Source organism: Mustela erminea, chromosome 6 (genome assembly GCF_009829155.1).
Source record: "Mustela erminea isolate mMusErm1 chromosome 6, mMusErm1.Pri, whole genome shotgun sequence".
NCBI lineage: Eukaryota > Metazoa > Chordata > Mammalia > Carnivora > Mustelidae > Mustela > Mustela erminea.
The window spans coordinates 10,783,732-10,798,665 of record NC_045619.1 but is presented as its reverse complement, the minus strand read 5'-3'; the positions used below and the strand labels follow the sequence as shown (position 1 = coordinate 10,798,665).

The 14,934-nt window shown below is 54.3% G+C and overlaps 1 protein-coding gene across 1 annotated transcript; it reads right to left on the bottom strand.

The window, feature by feature from the left end:
• Nucleotides 1-2,487: 2,487 nt before the first annotated feature.
• TST (thiosulfate sulfurtransferase) lies at nucleotides 2,488-14,898 on the bottom strand. Its single transcript, XM_032346387.1, has 3 exons — nucleotides 14,814-14,898; nucleotides 13,508-14,123; nucleotides 2,488-2,957 (listed from the first exon to the last, which is right to left on the bottom strand). The coding sequence occupies exons 2-3, from the start codon at nucleotides 14,118-14,120 to the stop codon at nucleotides 2,659-2,661; spliced, it is 912 nt and encodes a 303-aa protein (XP_032202278.1). The 5' UTR covers nucleotides 14,121-14,123; nucleotides 14,814-14,898; the 3' UTR covers nucleotides 2,488-2,658.
• Between the last annotated feature and the right edge of the window lie 36 nt (nucleotides 14,899-14,934).

The window sequence follows — 14,934 nt, the reverse complement described above, 5'->3', positions numbered from 1 at the left end:
GGCTCCTAGGCCCACCCTAGGGAACTGAGGCCAGGGAAAGCCAGTATTGGGGGGCGGGGTGGGTGGAAGGGTCTTCAGACATCATTCACTCTATCATCCACTCAAAATGTTTCCAGGGCCCCTTACGTGTGTCAGGTTGTGTGTCAGGCAGTGAGGGCTTCAGTGCCATCAGGTGGAAAGGAAGATCTTGGGGCAACAAAGGATTGAGTTGAGAGCATGATGAGTTTTGTTTGGGGAAAAGAGTCACGGTTCTCTGAAGGGCCATTTGAACTGGGCTTTGAAGGATGCATAGGAGTTTAACAGCTTAGAAGGGACTTGAATATTAAAGGTGTGGACGTGTTTATGAGCATAGATAAAGATCAAGAGGAGTGGGGAGGAGAGGGAAAGGTGCACCGGGAGCTCTCTGAGCTGGATCAGAGAAGGGATGAGGGACTGAGCAGTAAAATGAGAGCAGGAAGTGTCAGAGTCTGCTCTCCCCCCTTCGAACCACGAGGGCTACTGAAGATGAAGAGCTCAGTGGCTTCTGCAGTTGGTGCCAGCAGCAGCTCAGTCCTGTCTGGCTGTTGCTCAGCAGGGGCAGGGGTCTAAAGACTGCCTCCTCATGCCAGCCTTCCAGGGGCTTCCGGGGAGGCAGAGACTGTGGTGACACTAAGGGCCCTTGAGTCTGGGCCTACCACTTAAAAAAAGGGTGACTTCAGCTGGATTCTTTGGCTGAGCTTTCCTTGCATGTGAAAGAGACACAGCTCACCGCCAAGGGTGAGAATGAGGACTGAGCGAAGTCACTTCCGAGCACTGCCTAACGCATGGCTTGCCACAGAGAGATGTCACCTGTAACTCACAGCTAACCCCATAAGCGACTCATCAGCAAGGCCTTCGGAGTACACCAGGCTTGCACCCCTTCAGCCACCTCCACCCGCCGCCCTGGTGCCCCGGCCCCCAGTCCAGACCACTGCCACCTCTTGCCGCCTCACTGGTCTCCTGGGATTGCTCACACTCCCATATTATCTATTGCTGAGTGACAATATTACAGCAAACTTAGCAGCTTCATACATTCCCTAGGACAGTTGCTGGGATCAGGGGTCTGGGCGTGGCTTGGCTGGATTCTCTGGCCCCTCGAGATTAAAGTTGGCATGACAAGGACCGTATGGAGGCAGGAGGGGTCAGCTCTGGCTCTCTTCCACGCAGACCCCGCAGGCCTTCAGCCTGACCCACTCCAACACCCAGTCTCTACGGCATTTACTGAGCACCTGCCCTCCCCAACGCCGGGCTGGGGACTGGGGCGTGTCATTGACGGACTTGGTCCCTGGCCCTCAGTGGCCTTGTCTTGGCCCAGGAAGGCTGCCCAGTGGAAGCAGGGGACCCCCATTAGACGAAGCCAGTGGGAAAACAGTCCTCCTAAGGCACTGCCCAGACATTTGACAATGGGACGACCCTCTTTGTGCCCGGACTCAACATAGACAAGGGCCCGAGCTTAGGATTTCATCTCCAGTTCCAGCTTTGTTTTACTCAGGGAGCCCAGTAAAAAGCACTTTGAGCTGAGCCTGTGGCAAGTCAGTGCCCTTGGTCCTAACTGCCTTATGAGTAATAGGCTCCCTGTCCGTCTCTCCTGCTCACGCATGACCTGGGACAGAGGACTGCCCTCCCCTTGCTCGTCACCCCCTACCCATGTCTGGGAGCTATAAGTGATAAATCCTGTGACTTACCCTCTTTTGTGCGGTTCTATTGAAACTGCGTCTTCCGTCAAAATAAACCCAGGGTTTTCACATTCCCAAGTGGGAACTCTGATGCTGAGGGGGCTACCTGCTGACCCTGTGGGGTGCGGGGGTGGCTTGTGCCCCCTCATTCAGCAGATCGTAACCTGATGCTTCTTAATTCAGTAAACCAGCTATGGGCCCCCCAACACATGGCCCCAAAGGCAGGCTCAGAAAGCCTGTTTTTAGGAAACTCAAAATCCAGCCATGTGGGTCCTGTCTTCTACCATACCTTCCCAGTGCCTGGGCTCTGGAACCTTCTCCCGGAGCTGAGGCTGCTTTTCCAGGCTCTCTCCATGTGTTCCCTGGAGGGTCAGGTGTGAGACAGGAAGGACACACCAGGAGGAGGTCATCTTCCTCAGGCCTGCTTCTGAGCATCGCCTCTTCCGAGAGGCCCCAGGACCTGTACTGGGGGACACGGCTTTGGAAGCCCGGATGTCCCCCACGCTATTTCTCCTCCAACTATAGCAGGAACGGCGGGCACCCCAGCCAGCCTGTTTCAATTCTCCCCACCTTCTCCATCCCGCTTTCAGGTAGGTCCCAGTATGCTGTACCTGACATGGGACAACAGGTGGCTTCCTTTGCCAGAATGAAATAATAGGGTGGCATGCTCAGTGTGGCCTCCCCAGCTAGGGGCTGCTCTGGAGGTTTGTGGCCTTGGTGGGTTCTAAGGAATGAAGGAGCTGGGCGTATGTGGAACGGTTGTGAAACCCAGGGAGAGGCAGGCAAACACAGCTACTCAGAAAAGGCAATTTATTCCAGTGTTTCGTGGGGGAGGGGGGAAGGAAAGCTCTACACAGCAATTCTAAAACCCGGTCAGTGTCCTTTGCTAAAGAGGTACACACGACATGTCAGGCTGCAGTCACTAAACAGACGGCGGCTGCCTGCCAGCGAGGAGACCCGCCACTCAGGCTTTCTCCCGCTTCCACTGGGACACACGCGTCTCCGGGGGTGCCCGGCGGAACCACTCGGACCAGGAGCCATCGTAGACGGCCACATCCGGCTTGCCGCAGAGGTAGGCGGCCAGGGCGATGTGGCAGGCAGTGACTCCCTTCCGGCACGTGGCAATGAGGGGCTGCGCTAGGTTCACCTTCTTGGCCTCGAACATAGCACGCAGCTCCTCTGGGGTCTTCTCGAAGCCGTCCGCGGTCAAGAAGTCCATGAACGGCATGTTGACTGAGCCGCGGATGTGGCCCGGGTCCAGTCCTGGGCGCGGCAGAGGACAGAGGGAAGGACAGGTTTAGGAGCAGGAAAGGGGGTAGGAACCACTGAGGCCATGGCCATAAGGACAGGGAGCTTCACACACAAAATAACACCTTTGCCCTTCTCAGAGTTCAGTTGAATCCTGGCCCCGCCCCCACGGAATGCTGGAGGCGAAGGGCTCCCTCCCCAAAAACCTGCCGTGAGGTTGGGATGTCCAACAGCATCCCTGCTTGAGAGGACCGAAATGAGTCTCAGCTCTGCCATTTACTGGCCTTTTTGTTAACATCTATCTTGGGCAAATGCTTCCCTTCTCTGAATCGGTTTTCTCATCTGTAGAATGGGCTCAATGGTACATACCTATCTCATAGGGTTATTGAGAAGCAAATGCTTCGTGCGGGGGCCAATTGCTAAGAACACAGCAGTGGACATGGTCCAGGTTCTCGGGAAGATTACAGTCTAGCAAGGAGGGCAGATGCTAGATGGATAACCACATGATTCATTAATATAATATAAATGCATAAAATAGAATGTCCATTTTGCAGATGTAGACACCGAGGTTTGGCAGCATGAAATGGCTCACCTAAGGCCCCATGGGGAGGCAAAGGCAGACCCAGGATTACACCAAGTCCTCTGATGTTCCTATTAAAGAAAATGTGACCTGCTGCTGGACATAAGTTCGAATCCCAGCTCGGCTACTTACCAGAAGGGTGATCTTAAGCAAGGCATGTCACCTCTCTGAGACTCAGTTTCCCCAGGGGTTAAATGGGAAGGAGAGTCTCCATGGGCCTAGAGTCTCCATGAACCCAGGCTATTTTAAGGAGCAAAGGACCAGCTGCTGCCCCTGGTCCATCCATGCTCAGATGCTGATGCTCCTGTCACTTCATGACCCACCCCGGGGGAGGGTAGGGGTGGGGGTAGTGTGGTCTCCTCGGGCCTTCCTAGCTGAAAGGCCCGAATAGAAGTAGAAGGCCCGAATGGATAGAAGTAGAATGGGGGTCTGAGCTGGCTCCAGGGTCAATTCTGGAATGGTCTCTCCTCTGCCAAATCTGGTTTCAGAACAGTCTGCAGGGGTGGGGGGGCAAAGAGGTCTGGGCCAAGGCCAGAGCTGGAGCTGCCTGCAAGACCAAGGTCTCCGTCCCACCCTGAGCATGCCGAAGGTCGCTCCTCTCTCCCTCAAGCACCCCCACACCCTGGCAGACTTTGAATATGGGGAGTGGGGCCCAAGACAGATTTGAGCATCTCTTTGCGCTCCCCTTCCTCCAAAATTCCCCACTACACCCCTTAAACCTGGACCATGGGACAGGGCAGGACCAGGGAGGGCAGCAGTGGGAGGGAGAGGACAGGACCAAGGCACACATTGGGGCAGGGTGTAGCCAGGAGGCCCTGAATCCCTGAGCCTCAGTCTTCTCATCTGTGAAATGGGGGAGATAACCCCATCTACCTCTCAGCCTTATGAAGAAGACTAGCTACAGTAGGTAGAAGCCCCTAGTAACCCCAGGCACAGTTGGGGTACAACATGCCAACAACATCCCAGTCCCAGGACCCTGAAGCCAAAGAGGCTTGCCAGATTCACGGACATGGGTCAAGAGATCCTTTGATTAAACAGATGTCCTAACTTAGAAACCACAGTGATTTCTTCCTGCTGTCATTTCATCTTTTGTGTCCAGAAATTTTAATCTGAGCCTGGATGCGTGCTGACCCTACCAATGAGGAACGACAGATCTGTTGGCTTCAAAGGCATCCTTTGCCAAGACACCCAACTTAAAAATCTTTCGGCATCCAGGCAGTGGGCTGAATTTAAGTGCATTTGGAAGTGCAAGCGTTTGTTAAGTTCTGAATGTTGTTTTGCTTCTTTCCTCTCATCCTGGATGAAAACAGCTTCACTGCTTTCTTCTGACTACATAAAAGGCACCTCTCGGGAGCAAAGAAGTCGGGGTGGGGGCTTCTGTGATGCAGGCTTCCCAAAACTGGGCCAGCCTCAGGAGGCGGGGGTCCGCCTTTCACCTCTGCCAGAGAGGGCTCAGGGCCTGTCTGAGGAATTTCAATGAGCAGGCATTGACCGCCCGTGCGTGACAAGGGCCAAGATGAATCTAGCCCAGAGAACCTTGGAGAACAGCCAGCCAAAGGCAAGGGATGCCGGCCCAGAAGTGGGGGTTCCCGCTGCTTTTCCCCCAAGTCTGACCTCCACTGCAATTTCAAGGCTTTCTGCTCCCCCCTCACCCCCACCAGCAGGCAGGCCACCATGCTCAGACCTGTGGCACCAGGCACCAGACCAAGGGTTAGCTCAAGAGCTTTGTCTTCCCGAATCCTCACAAAGCCGGATGATCCTCCCAGCTCTGAAGGGACAAAAGGAAACTTGGCTTAGGACACACAGGTGTGTGAAGTGAAGTCAGGTCTGTCTGACCCTTGGGCTACCCTGAGCCTGTCTAGAAAAGGGAACTGAGGCAGGGAAATGGATAAGATGGACTCTTAGGTTCCTCCCATTCAGGGACCTGGGACTTTGTGCTCCAGCTTTGGCCAAGAAGATGCCAGTGGTAGGGGGAGGTCATCGAGAGGACGTGGCCTCTGGTTCACCCAGGAGCTGGACCGGGGCCACTGGAGGTTCCTCTCCCACTTCCTTGCCCTTGGACATTCTGCTTGCCTTCCCCGCTCGCAGAGGCTGCCCCAAGGACTTGGCCTTGCAATAGTGATGTGGTATTGAGCCCAGCTGGACAGTGTGTATGGAACTGACCCCAGTTAAGGTGTCTGTATAAACTGTTGCGATCTGGTGGGTGGGCGTGGCAATCTCATGGTATGGCCAGCCAAGACAAGCCTTGTAAGTTCCCTTGCTTATTAAACCTGCCACCCATCGACCTGGAGTGGCCTGCCTCTTTCTTCAGCCTCTCCCTGCCCTCTGCCTCTGGGGCTGGTTTCAGATTACCCCAGAGAGGCTGGGAACTAAAAGTTGGCCAGCCAGCCAGGAGACTAAAAATGTGGGCCTTGGGAAAGAGGCATCTGTGAAGGAAACCTTACATTGGCCAGCGACCCCTATGTGGGGAGGGGTGGCTCATATGTTAGGGGATTATGGACCCCTGCTTGAGTCCAGGAACGTCCCCCCACACTCTGGCTGCTTTCCTGTGCTTGTTCGAGATACTGTGCACAGCACTGCGGCAGAGAAATGAAGCGAACGGTTGTCACAGGGCACTGGCCTCTACTGGGAGTGGTTCAGCAGGACACTGGTGCCCAGTCAGAGGCTCAAAGTCAAGTTAGAAAGTTGGAAGAAGAGCTGAGGTTAGAGAAGGCCGTGCAGGTGTCCACTACTCTGCTGGCTTCGAGCAGGAGAGTAGAAATCAGCTGGAAACCTTGGCGCAACTTTTTTTTTTTTTCAGGGTGAAGAAGGCATGAGATGCTGTGGATTAAGACACAAGAGCTTGTGAGAAAAGCTGATTAGGGCGCTGAGAGGTGGATTGCCAGGCAAGCAGCAGCGGGAATGAAGATGCTATGGCTGAGGGAAGCAGAGATCCCTCATGCCTTCCCGCCCCTAATACAAAGGAACATTTTTAATAGCAATTGCCCCTAAACCTAGGGGAAAACTAAACCCAAAGTTGCAAATCTTACGTCTTTGAAATGTAAACACCCCAGGAGATAAACAAAACAGTACCCACAGAGACTGTAGCAAAAAATCTGGGGGTTGGGAGGGTACAGACTGTTCTAGAAGGTCCCCTGTCCAAAGGCTAGCCCACATCTCCCCAGGATGACTTATCGAGGGCTAAGTTATGGGATCTCTGTCTGTATGCTTACATAGGCCTATATGTTAATATGTACTTTTTCTACCTCCTGAAGGTATTACCAAAATTAATCTGTAAAAGAGCACTATTTAATTAGCTTTAAAATAAACTGTATATCAAAATGAACTCATGTGAACTGAAATTTAATTTTCTCTCATCTGCTATAATGGATAAAGTTTTCTTGGATGATTGGTCTGTTCTTGATGGGATCGTGAAAGATTTTTCTTTGCCTTTTAGGTAACCTACTGAGAAAACAAAGATTCTGTGTTTTATCAAAGTAAGTTCCTATGTTTCATGCAGTCTTTACCAGGTCTTTGATTACTTAAGAAAACGAAGTCTTCTCTCTTAAAAGAGCTAAGTGTTCGGTTTGTTTTTTGTTTTTGTTTTTGTTTTTACAACAATGCAATTTCCCTATTTGCCTTTGAAGCCTTTAATTGTCATTTTGGTTAAATGGGTAACTGAATATTGCTTCACACCATCTGTGATCCCACAAGAGCATGTATTTTAAAATCTTTGGTATTTTTGACAAACTTCCCCCAAATCAAACTCTAAATGAAGCATTACTGATCTTGAACTAACTTGGAGATTTTCCTGGACAGGCTCGAAAGATTCGTTTTTTTCTTCTCATAAGAGAGAAGTATTAAACTAATCAGACACTTCATATGTTAAATTACATGGGGAGTATCGTCAGTTGGAAGTAATGTTCATCCTTCCTTAGGAATTATGTATATGGAAGTTATTAATAGAAGTATTCCGGAAAGTATATAAAATTCCTAAAAATCTGATATGTCCTGGTATCATGTTACCAACCATAATCTTGGTTTTTACTTTAAAAGATCTATCACAAAAATAACCACATTCCCTTGTCAATTGCATGAGAATGAATGAGAATGAATTCTCACTGGAGCATTTCCTGCAAAGGGGTCTCCTGTTTAGGGAGATTCACAGGCAAGACGGACGAATAAAGATCATACCAGTGACCTGAGCAAGGATTAATTACATGGGATGGTATCCCGAGAACGGTCTCTACTCTCCTTCCTCACATAAGTAAAATGCGCCCATTACATTGACGCCGTAATATTAACGTGAGCAAACTTTTATCTGCGGCCGGACATGCTGTAGCCCTTGTTGAACATCTGTGTGGGAAGAATGGTGGTGAACTTGCAGAAGATTCAAGGCCCATGCACTGTGATAAAGTTTTTGGGAATCATTTGCTCAGGGAAGACAACAGTTCTTCCCCGATGTTGTGACTCGTAAGATATGAGTCCTTCCAACCCTCGAGAAGACGAAAGAGCTACAGGCCTTTGTAGGGATGGTAGGGTTTTTGAGGACAGCGCTGCTGTCCCTTCTGCCACCTGGTAAAGAAATGGTGACTAGGATCAGGGAGAAGGTAAAACTATTAATGACATGGTCAGTCTCTGGGCATTTCCAAAGCAAGGCTCTCATTGGAGTGAATGAGTCTGGGACTCTGGGAAATAGGGGTCAGGCACTGTGGCAGAGACAACAGGAGGGAGTACCCCTAAGATTTTGGTCCTGGCTCTGGATGGGGGCCAAACCTCTGTGTGCCCCCAAAGAACACAGGTTCCTAACAATGCCCACAGCGCACCTCCAGATGGGGACGCTCAGAGAGGAAGCGGTCACGGCAGCCAGTGGGCTGAACTCGTTGTCACTCCTGAGCCCTGGTCTTCAACCACATTAACGCTATAGTTTGGGCAATGGGAAGCTGAGGGGTGGATGACCACGAGTGGGCCCTTATGGGGTCAGGATAGACGAGGGACTGTTTGGGCTTGCCTGCAAGAGTCTGAGACAGTCTTCACCTTTCCAATTCCCAGCTCGTGAGGCACTGACACCCACCCCCGGCAGTCAAGAAACCGATGCCCCAGCCCAGGGACGATCCCTATTGACTGGCTCCTCAGGACATGGAACAGGTTGGACGCGTGGAACGATGCATCGCGTCCAGGTGGGTTGTCATATAGCCAAGGATGCTGGCTTGGCCCTGACATAGAGTGACTTTTTAATGCAGTGACAGCATGTCCTGTGTCTTGTAAATGACACACAAGGCAACTGGCAAAGGAGCCTGGGGCCATTCACCAGAAATCCCAACTGGTGACAGATTGGCAGATCAGTTATGCTGCCCCCTCTTCCCTATGCCCGGTTTGCGTGGATACCACATCGGGTTACCCCCCGCCTTCCCTGGTGACTATGAACCAGGCTGCCACCACAAGGGGATTAGAGAAGCGGAACATGGTGTTTAGCTACTCTCATTGACTAGACAGCGATTGGGGGTCTTATTGCAAAACTGGGCCAAAGAACACGACCTAGAATGGTGGTCCCCATCTCTCCTATAACCTGCCAGCAGGTGGGTTGATAAAAAGGGAAAATGAATATTAAAGCAGCAGATTCAATTACTCCTGGGTAAAACCACCTGGGCTGGGGGTCATTTAAAGCCGTGTCCCAGGCTTTCCTATGTATGAACAATTAACTAGCAGGGCCTGTTGCCCCATCGCCCAGACTGGGGACCCTTGCCCACACACCCAGCGCTATAAATGCACAGAAGTGGAGGGGGATGTCCATTGTCCCTGCTTCCTGCGGATCGACGTGCTGTGCTGCTGAGAACAGAGCCCAGCACACGTGGGCGAGATGTCACCTGCTGGAATTGGCAAGGAGATGCCCCACCAGGACGGCGAGTGACTTCTCGGGCCTGGGTGAGGGGGGATGTGCTCCCTCTTCGTGGGGATCTCACGGCTTTGCCAGAAGGCGGACCTGCTAAAATGCATTACACCTGGAACAGAACAGCACCACTGGAAGAGGGGAAGAGGAGGGGGACCTGGGCTGTCCATCCTGCCCAAACGAGATTCACCCAGCAAGCCTCGAACAATGGCCAACAACACCTGTCCTTACTGAACACCAAACTATCCTCAGCAGGAAAAGCTGTCCTCCAAAGCAGGATGGTCTTAGACACCATCACTGCCGGGTAAGGAGCCACCTGTGCCGTTATCCAAACAGAATGCTGCCGTGTTCATATCTGATGAGTCTATTACATCATTGAGTCTATTTACTGAGCCATATGAGAGGGACACCTAGGTGGCTCAGTGGGTTAAGCGTCTGCCTTCAGCTCCAGTCATGGTCCCGGAGTCCTGGGATTGAGCCCGTCAGGATTCCTGCTCTCTGCTCAGGATCCTACCTCTCCCTCTGTACTCTCTCTCTCTCTCTCCCTTTCTCTGAGATAAATAAAATCTTTTAAAAAAAAAAAAAAAGTCACTTGAGAAAATAAGGGAAGGCCGTGAATGATCCGACTCCCAGGTCAGGGGATTTTATAAATTAATGGTTTGGATCATGGCGCTCTTGATGGAAAATGTAACCTCTGATGGGGGCAGCACTGTCTGACTCTGTGTTTTCTCTTGTATGTGCCCGTATTTTCTCTTGCTGTGGCCTCTGCCTCCAACATAGAGAGCCACCAAGGGAGCCACCAACATGCTCATAAAGCCTCTTGCTGACTGTTCAGGGCACAGTGCAGAAGGGGGGGGGGTGACAGGTGTGACAGGTCCTAGGAGCCAACATGAGGGGTAGAATTTGGTGGGGGGAGGTCGTGGAGAGGACATAACCACCAGTTGACCCATGAGCTGGACTGGGGCAACTGGAGATTCCTCTCCCCCTCCCATCTTTGGAATGTGCCTTCTGCTTGCCTCCCCGCTCCCAGAGGCTGCCCCAAGGACACAGCCTTGAATGTGGTTCTGAGACCAGCTGGACAGCGTGTAAGGGACTGACCCCAGTTAAGGCCTCCGTATAAGCTTTCAAGATCTGTCAGGCGGGTGTGGAAATCTCATCTTGCAGCCGGCCACCCAAGACCAGCCATTACGTTCCCTTATTAAATCTGCCACCAACCGACCTGGGGTGGCCTGCTCTTTCCTTGGTCTCTCCCGGCCCTCAGCATCTTGGGGCCGGTTTAGATTACCCCAGGAAGCTCCCAGCTCCTGAGGAGGCTGTGAAGTATCCTAAGTAGGGGGTGGCAGGCCCCTACTTAGTGGGGGGCCTACTCAGTGGCAGGCCCCTACTCAGTAGCAGGCCGCTGATCGGTGTGGGTTTTCCAGGCCAGGAAAACCCGTTTCGCTCTTTCTTGCTTTCCTCCTATAGATACAAAGCAATCCAGGGCAGGATGCCCCAGTGGGCAGCTCTGGGCCACTGGTAGTCAGCTCAGCACGCTTCCTGCCCCCATCCTACACCAGCCCTCAGCGCCGGGGAGGGAGAGACACAGGCAGAGGGGCCCCAGGATCCCATGAAGCAACGCTACACTGTGAGGCTGTGACCTTTCTCCCCCCAGGCCCTGTGTTTGCTTACACAGCAGTAGCCTTGGGAAACGGCCTCACTTTGAGGCCTGCCGACTCGGGTCAAATCTTGGCCACTCTGCCTCCTTAGAGAACCTTCTCCTCCCCTTCCCCACCTGCAAAGTGGGATCGGTCCTAACTCCCACGTTCCTCCCAGCACAGGGTGGCTTCAAGGAGAGAATATGCAAAACACAAACATTCTGCAGATGGAAGTGCCCATGAGGGGGTCAGTCTCCCTCTTCACCCTTCTTGCCCTCGAGGCAGAGGCCAGAGGAAAAGAGAACAGGGCTTATACAAACCCCGGTTGCATTCGCCTGCCGCCTGCTCTGCTGGCTTCCCCCAGCGTTCTAGAAGGTGAGCATGCTCCTTTCATTAAGGAGGAAAGGGCCTGCCTGCAGCTGCCCAGTGCAGGATGCAAACTCAGATCTGTCTGACTCTTACCTTGGGCTCCTTACAAACAGGACCAAAGGCACTGGGGCATAATGCCGGGACTGGGGAAGGTGCTTGTCTCGGTGTCAGCAGGAAGCAGCCATCGGGAGTCCAAGGCCCACTCCCAGCTCCTCTACCAGGACGTTCTGTCAACCACACAGGCCCTGGGGGTTCCATCTAGACAGCTGAGCCCAAGCCAAGCTGGGCACCATGAAGTCAGAGAGCCCCACGCGCCTCTGTGCTCCCAAAACGTGTTGTTCCGGAGGCTGGCAAAGCCTTTTAGGGAAGAAGTGCCACGCCCATGCTTTCTACACGGCCCAGCCCTCGGCGTGGCTCCTCCATTTCTCAAAACACCCTTCCAGCCACTGCTGCCTTTAAGTAAGTACACAGCCCGGTGGGCAAGGCTGGCATTCCTCTTCTTGTTTTAAAATAAGGGAACCCAGAGAGGTCAAGGAATTGACTGAGGTCTCACCACAGAGGAGGGGCTGACCTCCCAGGAGGAAGCATCCATGCTCCCCGGGACCCAGGATCTGGAGGTGATAGGAGGTAGGGAGAAGGGCGATGGGGAGGGACCCCTCTCTGAGCCTCAGTGCCCTCATCCTAGAATAGGAGTGAGGAGATGGGATCTGACCCTCTTGGCTTATTTCTAGCTTGCTCAAGGCAAGCCAAGAAGGAGCTAAGGGAAATAATTCTACCATTCCTCCCCATGATGGCAGCATAAGTTCCAACGAGGGAAGGCATCTTGGACCAAGGCTAGGAGGAGGTCTGTAGGGGGTCCAACTGGAAGTCTCTGATTCCTCAACTCCAGGCCTCCAGAGAGCAACGTGGGCAGGAAACACATGGGACCTGGGGAAAGCCATAGCTGTGCCATGAACTAGCCACAGGGCCTTGACCTGCCACTTCCTCTGTGCCTCAGTTTCCCTTCTGTCCGATGAGGTGACCTCTCAGGACCTCCAGCTCTAACAATGTCCAGAACTGTTTTCACAGCATCCTCTCCCTCAGAGGCGCAGACAGGAAGAGTCATTTTTCAACAAGTTAGGAAAAATGTTGCACTGGACCTAGGTTCTGCAGACCATGCCCAAGGACAGAGCACAGAGCTGGGAGGTGTTGGCCACTCCCAGGGCTCAAGTCAGCTTGGAGTGGCCCCCACAGCAGTGAGGCAGGAAACCCAGCCAGGGTGATGGTGAGACTTCTAAGGTTCTCTGTTAGGAGGTTCTAGAACTCAGCACTTCCTCTCCTGAGACTCCCCCCACCTCCAGCAATGTGGAACCCTCCCCGCCTCCCCGCCTCCCCTTTGTCCGAAGGACCGGATGAGCCATCTCCCTGTGGGTGCCTGGTTTAGATCACTAGTATGAAACTAGTCAGCACTGGGTTAAATCTCAACTCTGCCACTTAACTGAGCAAGTAACTGAAGGTCCTCCCTCCTTCGATTCCTCTGTGGCGTATTATAAGCTTTCTTGAATGAGTTAATGTGTTGTGGGCTTCGCATGAAACAGTAGCTAATTTTATAGCTCTGCGAACAGGCTGCAGCTGTTTGGAAAGGTCAGGGGACCCAGGGAGCTGGAAGGGGGGTGGGGGGTGCTGCCGGCAGGGCACTGTTGATGTCTACCCAGGTTTTCTGGGAAACTAAGGGAGGCCCTAGGAAGCTAGGTGTCCTTGAAAGCCTCTGTACAGAGACACATGTGTGAGCTCATGGACACACCTTTGGGCATGTCCAGGAGCTGTGCCTGGGCATGGATGTGGGTGGAGAGGTCACCAGTCACCTCTGCTGATGCCACCCTCTAGGGATGTTAGGTTGCTTGTTAGCACGCGGCTATGGGAACAGAGAGGTAGGTCCTTGCGCATCAAAGCAGAAATAACTCTTAGCTTTGGCTCTGCTCTCTCATTTCACAGATGTAGACCAGGACCTACCTATGGGAGGGGGGGCAAGGAACTGAAGCCAACCCCTGGAGAGGTCCCAGACATCCATTACTCCCCATCATTCCATAGGGGCATCACTCCCGGGGAGCCACCCACCCCCCAGGACACCTACCTACTGCGTCGGGCTCTGGCTCAGTGCCCAGGTACCGTCCTTGGGACCGTGAATCCACCAGCTGGAACCTCTTAGACTCGAGGTTCTCCAGCACCTGCTCGTAGGTTTTGAGCAGGGAGCGGTCCAGGGTGGCTTTGAAGACGGCCGGCTCCGGGCGTGAGGGCTCCGACGTCACCGGGAGGCCCTCCTTCAGCCAGTTTCGGAAGCCGCCGTTGAGCACCGACACGGTGCGGTGGCCAAACACACGGAACATCCACCAGACCCGGGGCGCGTAGAAGCAGCCCAGGTTGTCACCGTCATACACCACCACGTGCGTCTGGTTGCTGATGCCCAGACGGCCCACGTAGTCGGCGAAGTGGGCCTCGCTGGGCAGCATCATCTCGTAGGGCGACTCTGTGTTCCGGCACTCCTCTATATCAAAGAAGGAGGCGCCGGGCACATGACGCTCGAGGTACTCCTTGCGGGCCTCGCGGGTGCCCGGCGAGTACCAGGACGCGTCCAGCACCCGCAGGCCCGGCCCCAGCTTGCCAGCCCGAACCGACTCCGCCAGCCACTTGGTGGAGACCAGCGCCCGGTAGAGCACCTGATGAACCATGGTTTCAGCTCTGCGCATCACCTGGCGCGGGTGGAAACCAGGAAAGAGAGCGGCATGAGGTCCTGGTGTACAGCGGGGCGGGGTCTGGGAGGAGCTTTTTCCCACCGCACTCCCCGGGGGTGGTGTGTTCGCTGCAGCCCAGCAACCCCGCCCCGGTGCCCGAGGCAGGCTGCGGGAAAGGTCTGCCCATTTGTCCCAGGAAAGGCCGCTCCGCCCCTCCCTGGGGCCCCGCCCCGCGCAGAAGGGGGCGGGCAAGAGACTCGGAGCGCCCCAGAAGGGGGAGCTGGCGGGGAGGGCGCTCGGTCCCGGGAGCTACAGTTCTCGTCCTCGGGATCCTGCCAGAAAAGAGCGGCGAAAAGATGCCCAGGACGGGGGAGGGGGGAACCTGTTGAACTTGGAACCCCCTTGGCTGGGAGGGGAGAGGAGAGGGAGCCCAGGGGAGGGGTCGCTGGGGCTCGCACACGCGCTCGCCCGAACCTCTGGCGAGCCCCCCACAGCCAATCTCAGCAGCCCGGGAGGGCTCGCCCGCCTCCAGAAAGCCCGCGCCCAGCCCCAGCTCGGTGCCCTCTGCCCCTGCTGGGTCCGAGGTTCCCCGGGCACCCTGCCCTGCTCTCGCCGGGGGTACCCTTCCCGAGGTCGCAGGGGCCAAACAGGTGGCCCAATCCCGAGCGGCACGGGCGCCTGGCCGCCGCCCCACCCGGCCGCACTCACTCGCCCTCGCTGCCGCCCTGGCGCTCGTCCCTGACCGCTGGAGAAGTTGGCTGGTTCAAACCCGGAGCCCACACCTCCCTGGCCGGCCTGCACCATCGCGCCGCCGCCGGAGGGGGGTACG

Coding starts and splice junctions, on each gene's coding strand:
- TST (XM_032346387.1), bottom strand. CDS start 14,120: ATGCGCAGAGCTGAAACCATGGTTCATCAGGTGCTCTACCGGGCGCTG. Junction 2,958..13,507: donor GCCAGAGCCCGACGCAGTAG/GTAGGTGTCCTG, acceptor TGCCGCGCCCAG/GACTGGACCCGGGCCACATC.